The following is a 17,608-nucleotide window of genomic DNA, read 5'->3' on the forward strand; positions in this document are numbered from 1 at the left end:
TTTTTTAACGAAAAATTTCATTAACGCAAAACCGAACCTCTCCTAACGAGAAGCTAGCAGGGGGGCGTTAATATAACCAATTAACCATCAGAATACAAAAAACGCCTTCCCAAATCCGTTTATTCATTGTAGCAACTGAATAAACGCCTTCCCAAATCCATTTATCTTTTTCCCCGTCGTATCGAAAATAATACCGTTTTCGAGGAGTTCTATCAATTCGTTTACCACCTCACCCAATTACTACTATTCAGTATTACAGATGAGATCGGGATTGTATAGGTAAATCCAAAACTCAATTTCAAAATTCCAAACCTTCATCCCGCCGTCCGTGTACTCCACGTGTCAGCATCTCATTCACTTGTTTCAGTTTCTCTCTCATCACACACACACTCTCTCTCTCTACAAACTCCGAAAACCGCATATTATTATTAGCTTCAGTTTTTCAGTTTTCACACAAACGATACCACAATAAACCGTCGCATATCTCCGTCGTACGGCGGATTGCTGCGAACCTATTCGTTTCGAGATCCGGATCTAAAAATGTCAAAAGTATGGGGAAACATCGGCGCGTGGGCCGAGGATTCCGAGCGAGCCGAAGCCGAAGAGAAGGAACAAGCCGCGGCTGCTGCGGCGGCTCAGCCGCAGAGTTTTCCGAGCTTGCGAGAAGCAGTTACTACCGGTAAAGGTAAGAAAAAGACGAAAATGACCTTACAGGAGTTTACGTTAACCAGAACCGGTTCTGGAACCGGTTCAGGAGGATTTAGATTGACTCCGGACGAGTTGATGAACCTTCCGACCGGTCCGAAGGAACAGACGGTTGATGAAATGCAGTACGGTCGGACCGGCGGTGGTGGTTTCTCGTCGTACGGAGGCGGTGGTTTTTCGTCGTACGGAACCGGTCGGACCGGAGGAGGTGGGTTTTCGGCGTACGGAGGCGGTCGGACCGGTGGTGGACCGAGGATGAGAGATAGAGAACCGGTTGGTGACGGTGCGTGGGGAAATAATAATAACCGGAGATCGTACGGAGGATTTGACGGTTCGGTTATTCGGAATGCGGAGTATGATCAACCGTCTAGGGCGGATGAGGTGGATAATTGGTTAATGGTGAAGAAAACGCAGTCGGTTGATATCGGTACTAGACCGAACCGGTATAGCTCGCTTGGAAGCACTGGAGGTGTTTCTAGGGCTGATGGTATTGATAATTGGACTATTAATAAGAAACCTGTTACATTAGTACCTGTTAGATCACCAAGTTTCGGTTCCGGTGGAATTAAACAATTTGATAAATTCGAACAGTTTGAACAACAACGAAGGCGGTTGGTGTTAGAGCCACGTAAGCACGAACCTGCTGTAGCTGAGACGGTAACAGCGGTAATGGATGCTAATAAACCGAATCCGTTTGGGAACGCAAGGCCGAGGGAGGAGATATTGGCGGAGAAGGGTTTGGATTGGAGGAAAAGTGAGATTGAATATGAGGCTAAGAGGATAAGCAGGCGACCAACGAGTTCGCATTCGAACAGTAGGCCGGGGAGTGCGCAGTCCGGGAGTTCGGCGGAGGTGTCTGGGGCGTTCAAACCGAGAGCGAAGGTGAATCCGTTTGGGGATGCGAAGCCTAGAGAGGTTTTGCTTCAGGAGAAAGGTGTTGATTATCGGAAGATTGATTTGGAGTTGGAGCGACGTCGTCTTGGCAGGTTATAATATTTTGAGAATATACAGTTTTACATATAGTTTTATGAATGATTACTAGATTATGTACTTTTATGAATTTAACTTTGAAAATAGTTGAGTTAGTGATTTACATATACTTTTATGGATGATTACTAGGATACAATCAATGTAGATTATGTACTACAAACATATTATCCATTTAAAGCAGTCACCTTATTTATTTTTAGTTTATAATTTATCACTTTAGTTGTTTATTGTCATGACTATTAGGCCACATGTAGTGGGCGACAAAACCACAAAAAATGGGGCGATTTTTGGGCTGAACACCGCCCCCCGGTGATAAATGGGGCGATAGGGGGGGGAGTGTTTTTTGTCGCCTGTTTTGTTTGATTTATATTATTATAATATTTTTGTGCGTGTGGTGTATATATATATATATATATATAGTTCTACAACACCACTACACCCCTAAAACAAAAATCCACCATTTGCTGACTGCGCGCCACATGGCACAAAACGCCCCATTTTGTAGCCCCTCCGCTACACATAGCCTTAAAAGAACTTACAAAAAGTATGTTTGTCACTTGGTACACTTTTAATGCTACCAGATTTCCAAAATTTCTGTGATTTTTATTTATTTTAGTAGTAGATATTTATCCTGTTTTTTTATGTTTCTTCAAGATTTTATATAGATGTTAAATATATCTAAAAGGGTATTGATTTTCAGGCCTGAGACCGAGGCAGAAAAGAGTTTAAAGGAAGAAATATATAATTTACAAAGGGAAAATCAAACTGGTTTACATGATACAATACTTGAGAAAGAAAGGGATCTGGAACAATTGACCCGTGATCTGGATGATAAGCTTCGATTTGCTCAAAAGACTGTCGAAAGGCCCAGTTCTGGTGCAGGACGAGTGGGCCCGGGCTTCCAAGAAAGACTTGGTTCTGGGTCAGGAAGAGCGGGCTCAGGTTTTCACGAAAGACCAGGTTCTGGGTCAGGAAGAACGGTCTCAGGATTTTACGAAAGACCAGGTTCGGGGTCAGGAAGAGGGGTCTCAGGATTTTATGAAAGACCAGGTTCTGGGTCAGGAAGAGTGGGCTCAGGATTTTACGAAGGACTAGGTTCGGGGTCAGGGATTATGGGCCCGGGCTTTTATGAAAGACCACCTTCTCAATCGGGCTCGTTTGATGGCTCTAGAAGTGTTGAGTTTTCAGACAGGCCTCGGTTTCGTGGATTCTTTGGGATGAGAGGCGGTGATGACAGACGAGGGTTTGTGGGTGGAAAGGATAATAGAGGATTCTTGGGTAACAGAGAACTTGGAAGGTATGCATTTTCATTAAGTTAAAGCATTGTTATTGTTATTTATTTAACCTAGCGTCCGTTTGGTTCGCGGAATTGTTTTTAAGAGAATTAAAATTTTAAGGAATTGGATTTGGGTTTGAAACTTTTCATAAGGAATAAGAATTTAAAGGAAAAAATGGAATCCATCATTACGTCCGCAACCTACCAAACGCGTAACCAACGCATGATGATGCGTTAACCGGCACCAGACGCATTACCAGAGACGGACACGTTAATGGTATGGGTGGCAAATGTGACCCAATAGGGTGATACGGGTTTAACTGTTTAAGTAAAATGTATAATGGTCAGAACTGGTCAAACTAAAGGAAGGAATAAGTTGGATTGGGTTGACATTTTTTATTTATTTTTTAAATGAGGACAACGGAAGAAACTTTTTAGTTTTTTTACTTTTTTGGTTTTTAATTTATATTTTGAGTTATCATTTACTATTTTTTGATCTTTTTTCCGAGAGATTTTTGATATCTGAAGTTCTCAACCCAAACCCATTACCCATTCCAACATTTTCCGTCTTTTAGTTTGACCCGTTCTGACCCATTATACATTTTACTTCAACCCATATTAACCCTAACGGGTCACATTTACCACCCCTAGTTAACGCCTTAACGGCATCAGATACGTGATTAGCGATGTACGCCAATGTCAGATGCGTAACCGACACATGGCACGTTAATTGACGTGGGAGCCCGATGCGTTAACCGGCTTTGGACGCGTAACCAACATTGGTTAATGCATCCGACGTCGGTTAACGTGTACAAAGCTGGTTAACACACTGGTTAAACCCTAGCTCCAACGAATTTCTTTGAATTCCGCAAACCGAACACACACTTATATTCTAGAAAATTGGCAGATGATTATATATAAGTTGTGATTTTGATGTTTTATTGACAGGTCAAACTCAAGGGACAGATGGTAAAAGTGAATGTATTTTGGTTACAAGTAGAAGTAATAATAACATTTTTGTGACCTTAAAAACTAGTTTATGACTGACTGTTTGCGCAACTTTGCTGCCGCCGCTGCATGTATGAAGGTAAAGGAGAGAGGTTATATCTTATTATGTTGTCACCTAAACACTCTCCTAATTTTGATTGTAAATCTAGAATTGGATAACTAGATTTTAACTTGTTTATTCATCATAATGATGATTATTCGGATTCGGGTTTGTTAGTTTGTATGAACAGACACATGAAGCTAGTAGTAGTTGTTACTTTCTATCTAATCAAATATATTCATATGCTGTGTGTTTTATATTGTATCATAGTTAATGATTTGTGTTATGTTTTTGAGTAAACTTTTGGAGGTTGACATTGTATGCAACATTTTTTTAATCAGACCGGCTCGTTTACGCCTCTATAGTAGACCTCATTGCTGATAATCTTGGTCAAAGTTACGCCTAAACCCGTCCTACACAAAAATCTCGACATATGTCACAACAGGTCGGACAAACAAGTAGAGAGTTTAGAACTAATGGATTGATATGATAGTTATGAGACGTGTATATAATATTTGTGGGAGGGGTGGCCGGGTGGGTGTCAAGACTCTTATCGTCGTTGATGTTTAGTTTGTCAAATATTCTTTTGTTAGTCAAGCAAACAAGCATGATATGCAACTGTTTGATCTATACTTGATGCTAAATCCTTAACACGAGAATTTGCTAGTTTGGGTCAGCTTCCAACGGTTGAAATTTTTAAGACTGCGCAAACCCGCTATGAGCATATTAATCACCTTTAAGACGGGTTTGTTTGGGGGTGTTTGGGATTCCTTATTTTGCCTCCTTATAACTTTTCATTAATTTAATAAGTTACAAAAGTGTAACTTATTGAACTTTTTCTCTCACAATATAAGCAATCCCAAACACCTTATTACTTTTCAATAAGTTTATAAGTTATAAGTTGGTGAAATTAAGCAATCCCAAACACCCCCAAGATACCCCCAAGCGAATCTTGTCCGCCCGTTTCAGCAAATTAATGTTCGAAGTTCTTGTTTTTCGATACTTATAATAATATTGTAACATTAATTATTTGCAAGCGCCATTCAAAAAATTAATTGTTTGCAAAATATATAACGACTCTGCTGGGGATCGAACCCAGAATCTCTGGTTTTGTAGACCAGCGCCTTATCCAATGGGACACAGAGTCATTTTGGTTTATAATTATAACTTAAACTTATATCGTATTAAAAAGCCACAAATATAAGTTCTATTCTTATAATATTTTAGTTTTTGATTAAAAAAAAGGCTAGTTTTAACATAAAACATCTTAAAATTGCATAAAAAGTAAACTTGTCAGCACGTGAACCCGTTAGGTTGATCTAAAACGTATAGATTTAGCTTAATATGTTTCTACTTTCAAATCAAAACGGACTAGAACCCAGACATGTGAATTTCATGTTCATGTGACACTGTTATTTTCTCATATTATTTATAAAACCACATATTATTGTACGCTTTAGTTTCATGTTCATGTGACATTGTTATTTTCCACCATCGCGTGATGAACTTATGGTATCTCATGCTTTGGAGGTCAGCCTAACAAGATTAATATTATCATGAAGTTTTTATCTTGTGAGTTCTTTAAAAACTTTTCTTTTTGATAACTTTTTTTTTAACAAAATGAATATATTACCAAATAAACTAGTTAGAAATAAGTTCGATTCCACACCATTTTTGTAACTATTTTTACACAAAATGGCTATATTAACATATAAATTATTAGAAATCCAAATTTTAAAGAAATAAAGTTGTTTTTTATTGTTGGTTACTTATTTAGTTATAATATGCGGTTTATCTAATGTGGCCATTTAAATCATAATTTTACCATTAGCACATTTAAAACATTATTGCTATTGAGAACGATACATTAGATCACTAACTTAGGTACCCGTGTTCTACACGGTTTAAAGAACTTAAATTCTGATATACTTATGAATAAAATAATGATACATAAAGTTGAGTATTACATTAAATAATTACAAAGTTAGATTTCAACTATAATTCACAAACTTACAAATAAATCATAAATCTCTAACTATTTCTTTCTGTTAAATATTAGATGATACATTAAAAATATGGTAACTAAAGTAAAATAGTATTATGAAGACAAAAACGGTACAATCGGAACAAAACAAGCATGTCATTAGTAGAATAAAGCATTTGGTCATTTAACGAATGTGTTGTAAAAGAGAATCGATAAGGTTTTGATCCGCAATATATGGATATAAAGAAAGATATAACTATTATAGAGGTAAAAATAGGCGGGACGGAGTCTATTAAAGATCCATGTGTTTTTAACAATGAACCCGAGAATTTGGGAATAGGTTTATGTGATTTTTATGTAGCTTTTTTTTTCTTTTACTTTAATTAATAATAATGATAAAAATATAAACTTTTTTCAAAAAGACTATAATTCAAATGTTAATATTAGATTTAGATATTAAATTTATAAATTATGATGGAGAATGAGAAAATGGTGTATACCCCTAGGTTCAGAGGTGTTGAAGGGTGACGTTGAATGATAAGTGAAGGCTAACGTGACACTGATGTGAAGAGTGAGGAGAATGGTGTTGAATGTAGTATACCCTTTAGCCTTATAATAAGTTAATTAGATATATAAAAAGAAACTTAAAAAATATGTATAATTAATGTATAATTAATATGTGAGAGAAACGAGAAGAAAGGGTAAAAATGCACCAGAAAATGACACGTGACGAGAGGAAACGTTTATTTATTATACTGTATAATTTTGCTACAATACTTTTATTTTGTTTATGTTTATCACACTACATAAACAATATATGAGCTATTAATTAAGTTTATATTTTAGCGGAACATTTTATTTATACTTGTCCCACGCCCTGAAATTTTCCTGTACCTACGATGTAGGTCCGCTCCTGTCTATGTGAACCCGAAACAGGCCAACAAGATTCGGTTAGGGGTATCCCGTATACATGTACAAACCCATCTTGAAGTTGATCAACTACCCATTTGTTAACCGCATCCGTATAATGTATTCCATCCCAGCTGATACGCTCTGACGGGTTGTCGCAAGGTATAAAAGCATTCCCTTTTATCAATAAACATCCCGATAAAATATCCGCGAAGCCTACAAAAATTCGATTACATCAATAATCGCCAAAAATCTTAACCATTGGAAAAGGGTGCGTTTAACAATTGACAGTTTTGCCCCTGAAAACTAAATGTCACACGCGTGTCGAAACACGGGGTATGCATAACACTAAAAAAAGATAATTAAACAGGTAGTTTAAGTTTTCACGGTTGGCATGTCCAGCCTGACATAAGCCCGAAAATCGTGTCAGACATATGGACCAGAACACGACATGACCCCGAAATGGTGTGAGTCATATGAACTCGAACACGACACGAATATTCGCAGGTTGACACAAACACGACATGTTGAACCCAAAGTCATTTTTATTTTATTTTTTGCTCATATTAATACTTAAAAATTACAAATTTACAACAAAAATATAGATGTACATAAAACAATTAGATTTTAACATAAACTATCTAACCAACTTAATTTAGGACACAAAACACAAACACAACCTGTTTAGCTAAACGGGTTCATGGGTTCGAATCAAAACTGACCCGAACCCGCAAATTTCGTGTTAACTTAACATCATCAAAATAATTGCTTTCCATGCTTGGTTGGTTCACTAAGGAGAGAATATTTGAGAGAGTAAACATCAACATACAACAATGTTGATTCTTGAAGTTGTGATCCGAGTTTTGATACCTCATCTTCGAGTTGTTTATTAAATTCTTGTGCTACTTTGTTGTATGATTCTACACACCCGCGTTTGTCTGCATTTCCTGGAGCCGGTGGATAATTCTTGACAAAAAATGGCATGCACCCGATTGGACCCGTGTTAAGAATCCAAAATGTTCTTGCTCCTTCATAAAGTTGCTGTGGCAAAATCATCAAACAAGTTATTTTGAAGAAACATTGATGAAACCAAAAACAAGGGTGCAAATGAGCCAAGCTGCTTGCGAGCTACTAGAGATCAAAAAGCTAGAAACGCACTCTAGTTGAGCCTCTAAGGCTATGTGTAGTGGAGGAGCTACAAAATGGGGCGTTGTGTGCCATGTGGCACCCAGTCAGCAAAGAGTAGGTTTTTGTTTTAGAGATGTAGTGGCGTTGTAGCCCAATATATATATATATATATATATATATATATATAGATCAAATACAAATGAAATTAACGTGCTAAACGTGAGAATCAAGTAGTGTAAATTTATAAACAAGTAGAGTAATTATCATAGAGTAATTATATAATTACTCTATGATGTAATTACGTAATTACTCTACTTAATTCTCATGTTTAGCACGTTAATTTCATTTGTACGTTAACCTTACCCTATATATATATATATGACGCATACAAAATAAAATAATAATATTCAAACAAGGAAGCAGGCGACAAAAGAATATCGCCCCCCCCCCCCCCCACATACACACACACATTTCGCCCCTTTTGTAGCCCAAGGGGGCGGTGTTCTAACCCCAAAACCTCCTTTATCGCCCATATTACTCGCCCACTACACATACCCTATTAAAGGGGGTGGCGGCGCAGCTTGTTGCCCGCTTACCTGCATCTTTATTGTAATTGGATCCTTTTATTTGAAATAAAAAAAAAATAAAGTTATTGTACAGGAAAGTTGTTTAGGCTCGTGGAGCCTTATGTACTTTTGAGTTTTACCTCATTTGGACTTATGTATATTTGTTTCACACTGTAAAGTCGAGCTTTGAGTCGTTTAATGTCGTTTAATGTACAACACGAGCTTGATAGTGTAAAAACAATTAAAAACTTATATAAATTAATTAATATACAATAAACGAGCGGAACCCAAGTTTGAAAAACGAGCCGAGGTCGAGTCTAGTCTGCTCATTTACAACCCTAATTAAAAAAAAACATCTAAATAAAATACCTTAACAGCAGAAGATAAGTCATTAATCATATCAGGAATATATTCCATCACTTCTTCTTGCATTAATAAAAGACCGGCATGAAGATCATTTTGTCCTATGTCGAACATGTAAAGGGTGCGAGTATAATCCTCGGGTCTTGGAAGACGCGCTTTAAGTTCATTACTTATGTCTATAACATGTTTAGAAAGATTTACTAAATGTTGAAACTGTGACACTAAAATGACAAATAACATGTATGCTGCATATAATATATACCTTCAAGATAAAAACCGGAAGCTCGCCTTTTGAATTCTTGAAACTGAAACAGTTGTTCAGAAAGAGTTATAAAGCAAAAAGTCTTGTTTAGTGACACAGCATCCTGCAGCTGAATGGTAGCACCACTTACAGCAAAATTTGCACCGTGTCGATAATTTGTCCCGATAGAATCCATATATGCACATAGAAATGGTAAGCCTAGTTTGTCAGCTGCACATATTGGTTCACAAATTTTGCGTTAGCCTTTGAATCTCTGTGTAAAGATTCAAAGGGAAGCTCGTTTAGGCTCGTTAAGCGTTAACAAGCCTGTGTATTTTTTAGTTTTACCATTTATTATTATTATTATTATTATTTATTATTATTTATTTTTTACTTCTATGTTTTGATTTCACACTGCCGACCTTGAGCCGAGCTTTGGCCACACGAGCTCTAGCCGAGCTTAGGCTCGTTAATAGTTTTTCTTAAAATTAAAAAAAATAAAAAACGTATAAAAACTCATATATTAATGATAAACGAGCCTAGTCCAAGCTTTAAATCAACCCCACATGGATTTTAATCAATATAAACTATATATGTCTGTGTATATATTTGGCTTGTTTAAAGTTTTTCTCAAAATATATGAAAATAATTTAAAACGCATATAAATCCATTAATTAAAAAATAAACGAGCCTAGTCCAAGCTTGAAAAAACGACTCACGAGCCGAGCTCGATCTTTAGAAAAAATGCTCGAAACGAGAGCTCTCGTCAACTAAAATGAGCCGAAAAATCCAGAATCCATAGGAAAAAATTTCTGGCCCCGTCACTGCAAACTTAAAATATAAAATTATTATTTAATTCACATTTTTCCGGATAAAATTTACCTATGAAATCAATGATTAGACGCCCATCCGAAAACCTGCCAGAAGGTTTATGAAAATAAGTCATCCCATAAGGATATGGGATTGATTCAAACACAACAGCAGCACCTCCAGTGTCTGAATTTGAGTCACCAAAGTTGTATATTGCTGGAAACTCACAATAACTTGACTCATTATTATTATTATTATTATTGAAATAAATAAAGAATGTGGTAACTAACAGAGCTGCAATTGCTATTATTAGACTTCTTGTTTTCCAGCCCATAGATACAGGTTGTGAATTATGAATAATTGTTGGTGAATTTAAGTAAAAGTTTCGGTCAGTATATTTATCAAACACTTGGTGTGCATTTTAATATTAAGTCAAAAAATATGTTCTAGTTATCTACTTATCTTGCTCGAGTTGATTTACAAGAGCTTGAGTACGATGTTTATTATTTATTAATTAATTTATATAATTTTACTAGACACAACTTGCATGCATGCAGCCCACGTTAAATTATTTTTTATTTTTTTTTTAACGGCGAATTTCACAGATAAGTTGACCGCAGCTCTCAAGTCGGAAGCCCCAACCGTCCCACTCGGGCCAAGACTATGTTGTCTTAACCGGGCCCACGCTTGTCATCCAAGTTTGACCGCAGCTCCCAAGTCGGAAGCCCCAACCGCCCCACTCGGGCCAAGACCATGTTGTCTTAACCTGGCCCACGCTTGTCATCCGAGTTTGGCTAGGCGTTCCCCGAGAAAATTTCCAACCACTTGACAGATGTTGTACCCTCCGCAAGAGCAAGCCTCTGGAGTAAATACACTGTAATAGAAAACTCGGGACGGCCTACAGATTCGAACCTAAAACCTCAAGAAGAAGGTTAGGTTCTTATCCTTCATCAGCCTTGCCACTCCACCAAGATGGAATGGTTGCCCACGTTAAATTATTATCTATAGTAAAATAGACAAGATTCATTTTTTTTATTTCATTGTTTTTTTTTCTCCAAATATTTGTATTTTTTTTTATTTTGTTAATGCCGCAACAAACATAACACATATCGGGCATATTTTTATCGGCTTGTCGTCTAACGCTTAGGTTTTACGAAAGCTCATGTTTCAAAGGTCGAGTTTTATCAACGTCTGGGTTTCACCGATAACACACTTTGGTTAACGTACACTCGGGTTTTATCAACGCCCGGATTTTACTGACCGAACAAACGTTGATTTATATATTTTAATTTCTTCTATATGTTAATATTCATTTATATGTTAATTTGACGAATTTATTTTTTGTTTTTAGTTACGGTACCATAAAACGTAACCGATACCAGATGAATACAAGTCGAGTCACCGTCGCAATGTTCGGATTTCACCAACTGAAAAAGCATTGTTTTAAATTAATTAAATTTTATATAATAAGCTATAGGGAGAGAATCAAGATAAAACTTAAAGGCTCCTAAAAAAATAATTTTAATTAAAAACAAAAAAATATTTTCAAATTTCCGTTTTTATCATTATTCTTATATTTTGTTACTCTTCACTCGAAAAAAATAAAAAATAATTAAAAAATAATAAAAAAGACGTTGTAATGCACATACGTATTACTGTGCGATATTGTTGTATTATACTTGTGTATTACTATGTATTGTTATGTTCAATAGTGTTTAATTGCATATATTTAATATTTGTGTATTGTATATGTATAGTAGTGTTGTAATATATGCAACAAAAAAAAATCGATGTAGTGCACATGTACACACATACGTACTAATGCGTATTCGATGTGTATTAGACTATATTGCATATATATAACAGTGTGTATTAAATATGTGAAATAGACAAATAGTGTTGTATTCTATGCAATGCAACACTCTTGTATATATGCAATGCACACTATTACACCTGTGCAGTACACCGATGAGATTACCAACGAGGTTTTTTTTGAACTATCAACATATAAGAATAATGGAAAAAAAAGAAACTACAAAAAAATTAAAAAAAAGTTAAAAATAATTCTTTTAGGAGTTTTTAAGTTTTCTCTTTAACATATTATTTTTTTGGTTTTTTGTTTTTCATTTTTAGCATATTAATTTGACGAATTTGTTTTTTTAGTTTTAGTTCCGGTACTAACAGAGTTCGCATTGACTTGCCGCTGTAACGCTCAGGTTTTACCGACAAAATTTGCGACGCAACACGCACAAGAAAACACTAGTTTTCACAAGTTCTAGAATTCCGTCGGATAAGGAATATTTTGTTAAAATTTATGTTATTTTTGGTGTTGAGTCAATTTGTGAATGGATGTGTTATAATAATAATGTAACATCCTAAAATTTTAATGCTGAATAAAGAAAGTTATGTTTAGTGATTTCGCGTTAATTATTGGATATCGAGTAAGGAGCGGATCATGGACTTGGATTAATTGAGATGGGTTAAATGAGAATGGGCCTTAGGTTCATGGGATTTAAGGGATATAAATATCCCCTAAACTCTAAAATATCTTTCATTTCACCATATTCTCTTACACTCCAAAACACACACACCTCACACCAACACCGCCGCCGGCAGAGGGAAGAACCGAGCCAGATCCGAGAGAGAGCGATTAGTTGTGTTAGCAAGTTAAACAAGATCCAAACAAGCTCAAAAAGGTATGATTCTTGATCTTGGAATTTAAAGATCCGAGTTTTATGGTGTAGATACGACCGAAAATGGTTGGGAAACGTAGTGGGTGATGTCGAACCTTAACAAGGGTGTTAAAATCGCCCAAAATGCTGGACAGAAATCAAAGCCGTGGTTGATCTGGGCAACTTCGCCTGCATCTGGGCAACTTCGCCTTCAAAGCGATAACTTCGCCTGAGGTCAAGTTCGCCTAACTGGTAACTTCGCCTAAAGCCAAGTTTTCCTGATGACAACTTCGCCTAAAGCTAAGTTCGCCTGATGACAACTTCGCCTAAAGCTAAGTTCGCCTGATGACAACTTCGCCTAAAGCTAAGTTCGCCTGATGACAACTTCGCCTAAAGCTAAATTCGCCTAAGGTTTAACTTCGCCTAAAGTCAAGTTCGATTAGAAAATAAATTAAAAATCTAATGAAAAATGTGTTAAGACAGTTAATGGAAATAAAATTTTTCCAAGCCGACCTGGCAGCTCGACCCCAGCCAGGGGCTCTGCCCCTTGGACCCTGCTAGAGGCTGCCGCCCCTAGACCCCGCTGCCAGGGGCGCTGCCCCCGGACCCCCGTTCGTTGTGGGTAGTAGTTAAGACTAGAAAGATGATATGAGTAGTGATAGTTAATTGATACGTATACTTGTTATACAGTCAGCCGTGCACAACTGAAGAAAGGGATTACGATTAACGGTGAACGTAGCCGTGTTCAGGTGAGTTTCTAGCCCCATTTATGTGTTATGTTTCCGGGGCTGTGTGCATACTCGATATGTTTGTTAATACGCTTATCCTAAGAGATAAGTGTATGCCTTATGTGAATGATATGATATGTATGAATGATTGCTTGATGGTACGTGAACGATCTTCGGATATTGCACGTACTGTCAGGTTGTAACGCTATGTGTAAGGTAAGTATGATATGTATGCTTATGTGTATGAACGTGATAAAGTTAATAAAAGAAGGAAATGACGGTTGCATGGTTGTATGGTTACGAAAAGGGTACCGAGCCCTAATAATACTCGAGGTATGATGTATGGTTGTATGGTAACGAAGAGGGAATCGAACCCTACTAATATTCGAGAACTAGGGAACCGAACCCTACTAATATTCGAGGAAAGAGGGAAACCGAGCCCTAATAATACTCGTGGAAAGAGGGAAACCGAGCCCTAATAATACTCGTGGAAAGAGGGTACCGAGCTCTAATAATACTCAAGGAAGGAGGGTACCGAGCCCTAATAATACTCGAGGAAGGAGGGTACCGAGCCCTAATAATACTCGAGGAATGTAGGGCGTAATGCTCTTTATAACGTAAGATATGAAGGTAAGTTAATACAAAAGAAAGAATGAAAGTATGAAAGAATGAAAGTATGAAAGTATGAAAGTAAGAAAGTATGAATGAAAGAATATAAGTTTATGTGTATTGTATAGTGTATGATTAACTAGAACTCACTCAGCGTAGCTGACTTTTAGTATGCACGCAGGTGAGTAGGATGAGGCAGCTCGCTTGAGGAGACACGTGGCACTGAATAAGAGTCTGGCATCTGAAGACTTATGATGTTTTAATTTTAATGCTTTAATGTGGAAAGACAAAGGATGTTTTGAGACAAGTTATGAATTATGTAAGGTTTTATGAAAGTTTTATATTCCGCGTAAATGTTTAATTTACTCTGATATTTAGCACTGTGTTTATGAGTAAATCCAACACGAAAGTAGGGCTACCGGTAACGGGGCCTTACAAATAATAAACACACCCTTGTGATTTGTACATGCTGTACCGCCTCATGGAGAGTTAATTTTTTTCATGGCCCAACGAAACTGAACCCCTCCTATCGAGAAGCTAGCAAAGGGCGGGAACAACGGAAACAGAAGAGTACAAAGAGAAAACTTTGCTCTAGTTTTTATCCATAGAAAACTTAACACTTTTATCTCGTCAAGGATTATTCGATTTTCACATACTCGTTCTCGAATAAAAGTTTGTTCCGAAAACAAACTTTAATTATCTATAGTAAGAGACAAGATGCATTTTTTATTATTATTTTACTAGTTTGAGGTCTGTGTATACACGAGTATTTCTTGAAAATATATTATTTAATAAATAATCAGTATACAAGAAACAATAAACCCGTTAAACAGTATTAATACAGTCGTTGTACAATAGTTTTTATAACAATTTTAAAGTTAAAGATAATTATAAATATCAAATGTTTGAAAAAAAATAGGAAGTAAATATTAAATTAACAAATTTTGAAGCATAAATTTTAAGAAAATGGTAACTATTATTTTACTATTATAAATCTGTTAAAAATGTGAGATTTAATGTAAGAGTGACAAGTGGCAAAACTTGTAGTATTTTATTAGAGGGTATAGATTGTTTTTTTGTCCAACTACGCGTATGTTTTTTTGTTGTTTTGTTTATACCGCAACGAACATAACACATACCGACCATATTTCCGTCGGCTCTCCAAATGCTCTTTATCGTCACCATCATTATCGACTTTCACCATTTGCCTCTTATGTTCCTTCTCCGGTACCAAATTTAAGGAGTTCAAAATACCTTTTATCGAATCAACTCCAAACTGGACTAGCTTATATCATCTAGTAATGTTACACCAAATCATCGCCGCTATATAGTAGCTAGAAAAGAAATGATCTGACGTCTCCCTAGCCATCATACGACCATTGAAATGTTCAGACCAAATAAAATATCTCTTCAACAAACTATCCTGCATCGCGAGGCGGTTAAGAAGAACCCTCCACACTAAAATATTCACCTTCATGGGACCCAATTGTAACACCATAGGCAAATCATCAGCCATGGACAAGAGAGATTATTGGTTCATAAGTAATGTCCAGCCTCGTAAAATCACCAACGCGTTTTGGACTTAATGGTAGTGGACGAGATGAGAGCTTCACAATTAGGCATGCTTAGGTGGGAGTAGTAGCAGGATGAGTGACTTCCTCAGAGGTTTCCACCTGGGCAACAAAAAACAAATACGTAGCTCTTCGTGAGCAAAACAGACAATATTGGTGGTGTGAATGGCTGGATGTTACACCAGTTATTCCAAACCAAGATGTTTTCACAAGGAATATTTCGAGCCTTGTATAAATGCCTTGTCATTGAAGCAACCGAAAATATACCCGAGTCGTCGCCACTCCATAACCATCTATCTTCACCGCCTTCAAATATGAGATAGTAAAGTTTTTCAAGAAGCTCCATCAATTCGTTGATCACCTCCCCAAAAAAGGGTTGAACCGTTACAACGATCCGCCACAAGACAATTTTTAAGAGTCTCATGAAAAGCCTTTAACAACTTCTTCTATAAGCTATTCTCCTATAGCTTGAACCGCTACCATCATTAGACTGGAAAGGCCAGGAAATCTTTTCTATGAGTTAGGGATTTTTTGGTGCTCGATTTTATTCAGCGTCAAAGTTTTCGAATCAAATGGGTTGGGTCGGTCATTCGGTGATATAAATAAAATGCAGTTTCGCTATAATAACAAATGTACATCGTCAACATTCATAAAAATACAAAGTCATATTCAATAATAAAATTACATTACATATTATAATTGTTCGAATCAAATGGGTTGGGTCGGTCATTCGGTGATATAAATAAAATGCAGTTTCACTATAATAACAAATGTACATCGTCAACATTCATAAAAATACAAAGTCATATTCAATAATAAAATTACATTACATATTATAATTGTTCCGTACGCATTTTCATGTTTTAAAAACGATTCATTACATCTTCAATCGCAACTTTAAAAAAGGACTCATCTTGAAATGCAAGCATCATATATATAGTTGTCACCCATCTGATTATGCAAAATCAAAGAAAATTCACCGTGAGGCCTGGATCGAATGAAGCCTCGAAGACTTGAAGCAATCAAAGAAAGCGTCGGTTGCACGTTGTTGTCGTCTGGCTGAAGTACGACAAGGTAAGGTGATGCTTGAAGCCTTGAGGCGAACTGGCGAAGGTGACGAGATGGTCGTTTGGTTGATGAAAACATAATCTATCGGCCACTGAGATGATGACTGTTGTTTCTGTTCTTTTGTTTAATTTTCATTTTGGTATTATGTTTAAAAATGTTAATTGGGTTGGGTTTACTAGGCAATTCTATAAATTATTTTGAACCCTTCTTTTTTATAATCTATATATGGATTATTATTAGCCCATTTATAATGTTTGCTAGCAATTTTAAAGTTTTTTTTATATTTTATTGAAAAAGATATTCATTACTAAAAAAATTTAGCTAAAATTTTATATCTTTTTAAAAATGACACAGGGTTTGCTCATTGAAAAAGAATGAGTTTGTTCGTTAATTAGATGCCATACGTTATATATAAAACCGAAAAAAGAGCGAGTTCGGCCGAACCCAGTGCCTTGGCCACTAACCACCAATTTGTTAATAATGAAAGATTATAATCTCTTAGTGAACATAGACAACCCCCCCCCCCCCCCCCAAGCCTTTAAAACCTTCTTCCACGAGACCCAACATATTTTAGTTTTATCTTCATTTCCTCCCCAGAAAAACCTTCTTCTCTTCGCCTGCAACTTCTCCAAAATACTAGTCGAAGCCTTATATAACGAGAAGTAATAACTCGTTATTGCTTCAAGAACTGATTTAATTAACTCAAACGACTATTTTAAAATTTTTTTAAAAAGAGCAAAATTCGACATTAAATCGTTTCACAAAACCATATAGCTAACAAAGGATCATTTTTAGAGACAGAAAAAACTCAAGAAAATTAAGTACACATAACAAGTCTAATAATGGTACTGAAATTATAATTTACTTAAATAAAAATATTAAATACCAAAAACTATATGAATGTTGTATTTATTAACTTAACGTGTGGATATACCTAATC

General features: G+C 36.2%; 2 protein-coding genes and 1 non-coding gene across 4 annotated transcripts; 1 reads left to right on the forward strand and 2 right to left on the reverse strand.

Annotated features, from left to right (window-relative positions):
• Positions 1-452: 452 nt before the first annotated feature.
• On the forward strand, positions 453-4,224 carry LOC143611255 (eukaryotic translation initiation factor 4B2-like). Of its 2 annotated transcripts, XM_077085505.1 has the most exons (5): positions 453-847; positions 914-1,691; positions 2,396-2,700; positions 2,791-2,992; positions 3,920-4,224. In XM_077085505.1, exons 1-5 carry the CDS (start codon positions 541-543, stop codon positions 3,942-3,944), a joined length of 1,617 nt encoding a protein of 538 aa, XP_076941620.1. In that variant the 5' UTR covers positions 453-540; the 3' UTR covers positions 3,945-4,224. The 2 variants fall into 2 exon arrangements, with proteins under 2 accessions (XP_076941620.1, XP_076941619.1); XM_077085504.1 differs by having other exon boundaries at positions 2,396-2,992.
• Positions 4,225-5,093: 869 nt separating this feature from the next.
• On the reverse strand, positions 5,094-5,166 carry TRNAC-ACA (transfer RNA cysteine (anticodon ACA)). The gene has a single exon. It is a non-coding gene; the product is annotated as a tRNA-Cys (tRNA).
• A 2,143-nt stretch (positions 5,167-7,309) lies between these two features.
• LOC143611268 (GDSL esterase/lipase At5g14450-like) lies at positions 7,310-10,354 on the reverse strand. Its single transcript, XM_077085516.1, has 4 exons — positions 10,093-10,354; positions 9,232-9,441; positions 8,976-9,145; positions 7,310-7,953 (listed from the first exon to the last, which is right to left on the reverse strand). The coding sequence occupies exons 1-4, from the start codon at positions 10,352-10,354 to the stop codon at positions 7,669-7,671; spliced, it is 927 nt and encodes a 308-aa protein (XP_076941631.1). The 3' UTR covers positions 7,310-7,668.
• Positions 10,355-17,608: the final 7,254 nt, after the last annotated feature.

This window comes from Bidens hawaiensis, unplaced genomic scaffold, assembly GCF_021521415.1.
Source record: "Bidens hawaiensis isolate Kalapana, Puna unplaced genomic scaffold, B.hawaiensis_p1.1 tig00030314_1, whole genome shotgun sequence".
Classification (NCBI taxonomy): Eukaryota; Viridiplantae; Streptophyta; class Magnoliopsida; order Asterales; family Asteraceae; genus Bidens; species Bidens hawaiensis.

Bases quoted from the DNA above. Each gene is read 5' to 3' on its own strand.
- LOC143611268 (XM_077085516.1), bottom strand. From the start codon at position 10,354: ATGGGCTGGAAAACAAGAAGTCTAATAATAGCAATTGCAGCTCTGTTA. The intron at 9,442-10,092 runs GTAAATTTTATC...CAATATGTGCAG, and splicing joins TCTAATCATTGATTTCATAG to CTGACAAACTAGGCTTACCA. The intron at 7,954-8,975 runs GTATTTTATTTA...ATTTTGCCACAG, and splicing joins ACTTATCTTCTGCTGTTAAG to CAACTTTATGAAGGAGCAAG.
- LOC143611255 (XM_077085504.1), top strand. From the start codon at position 541: ATGTCAAAAGTATGGGGAAACATCGGCGCGTGGGCCGAGGATTCCGAG. The intron at 1,692-2,395 runs GTTATAATATTT...ATTGATTTTCAG, and splicing joins GAGCGACGTCGTCTTGGCAG to GCCTGAGACCGAGGCAGAAA. The intron at 2,993-3,919 runs GTATGCATTTTC...TTTTATTGACAG, and splicing joins GGTAACAGAGAACTTGGAAG to GTCAAACTCAAGGGACAGAT.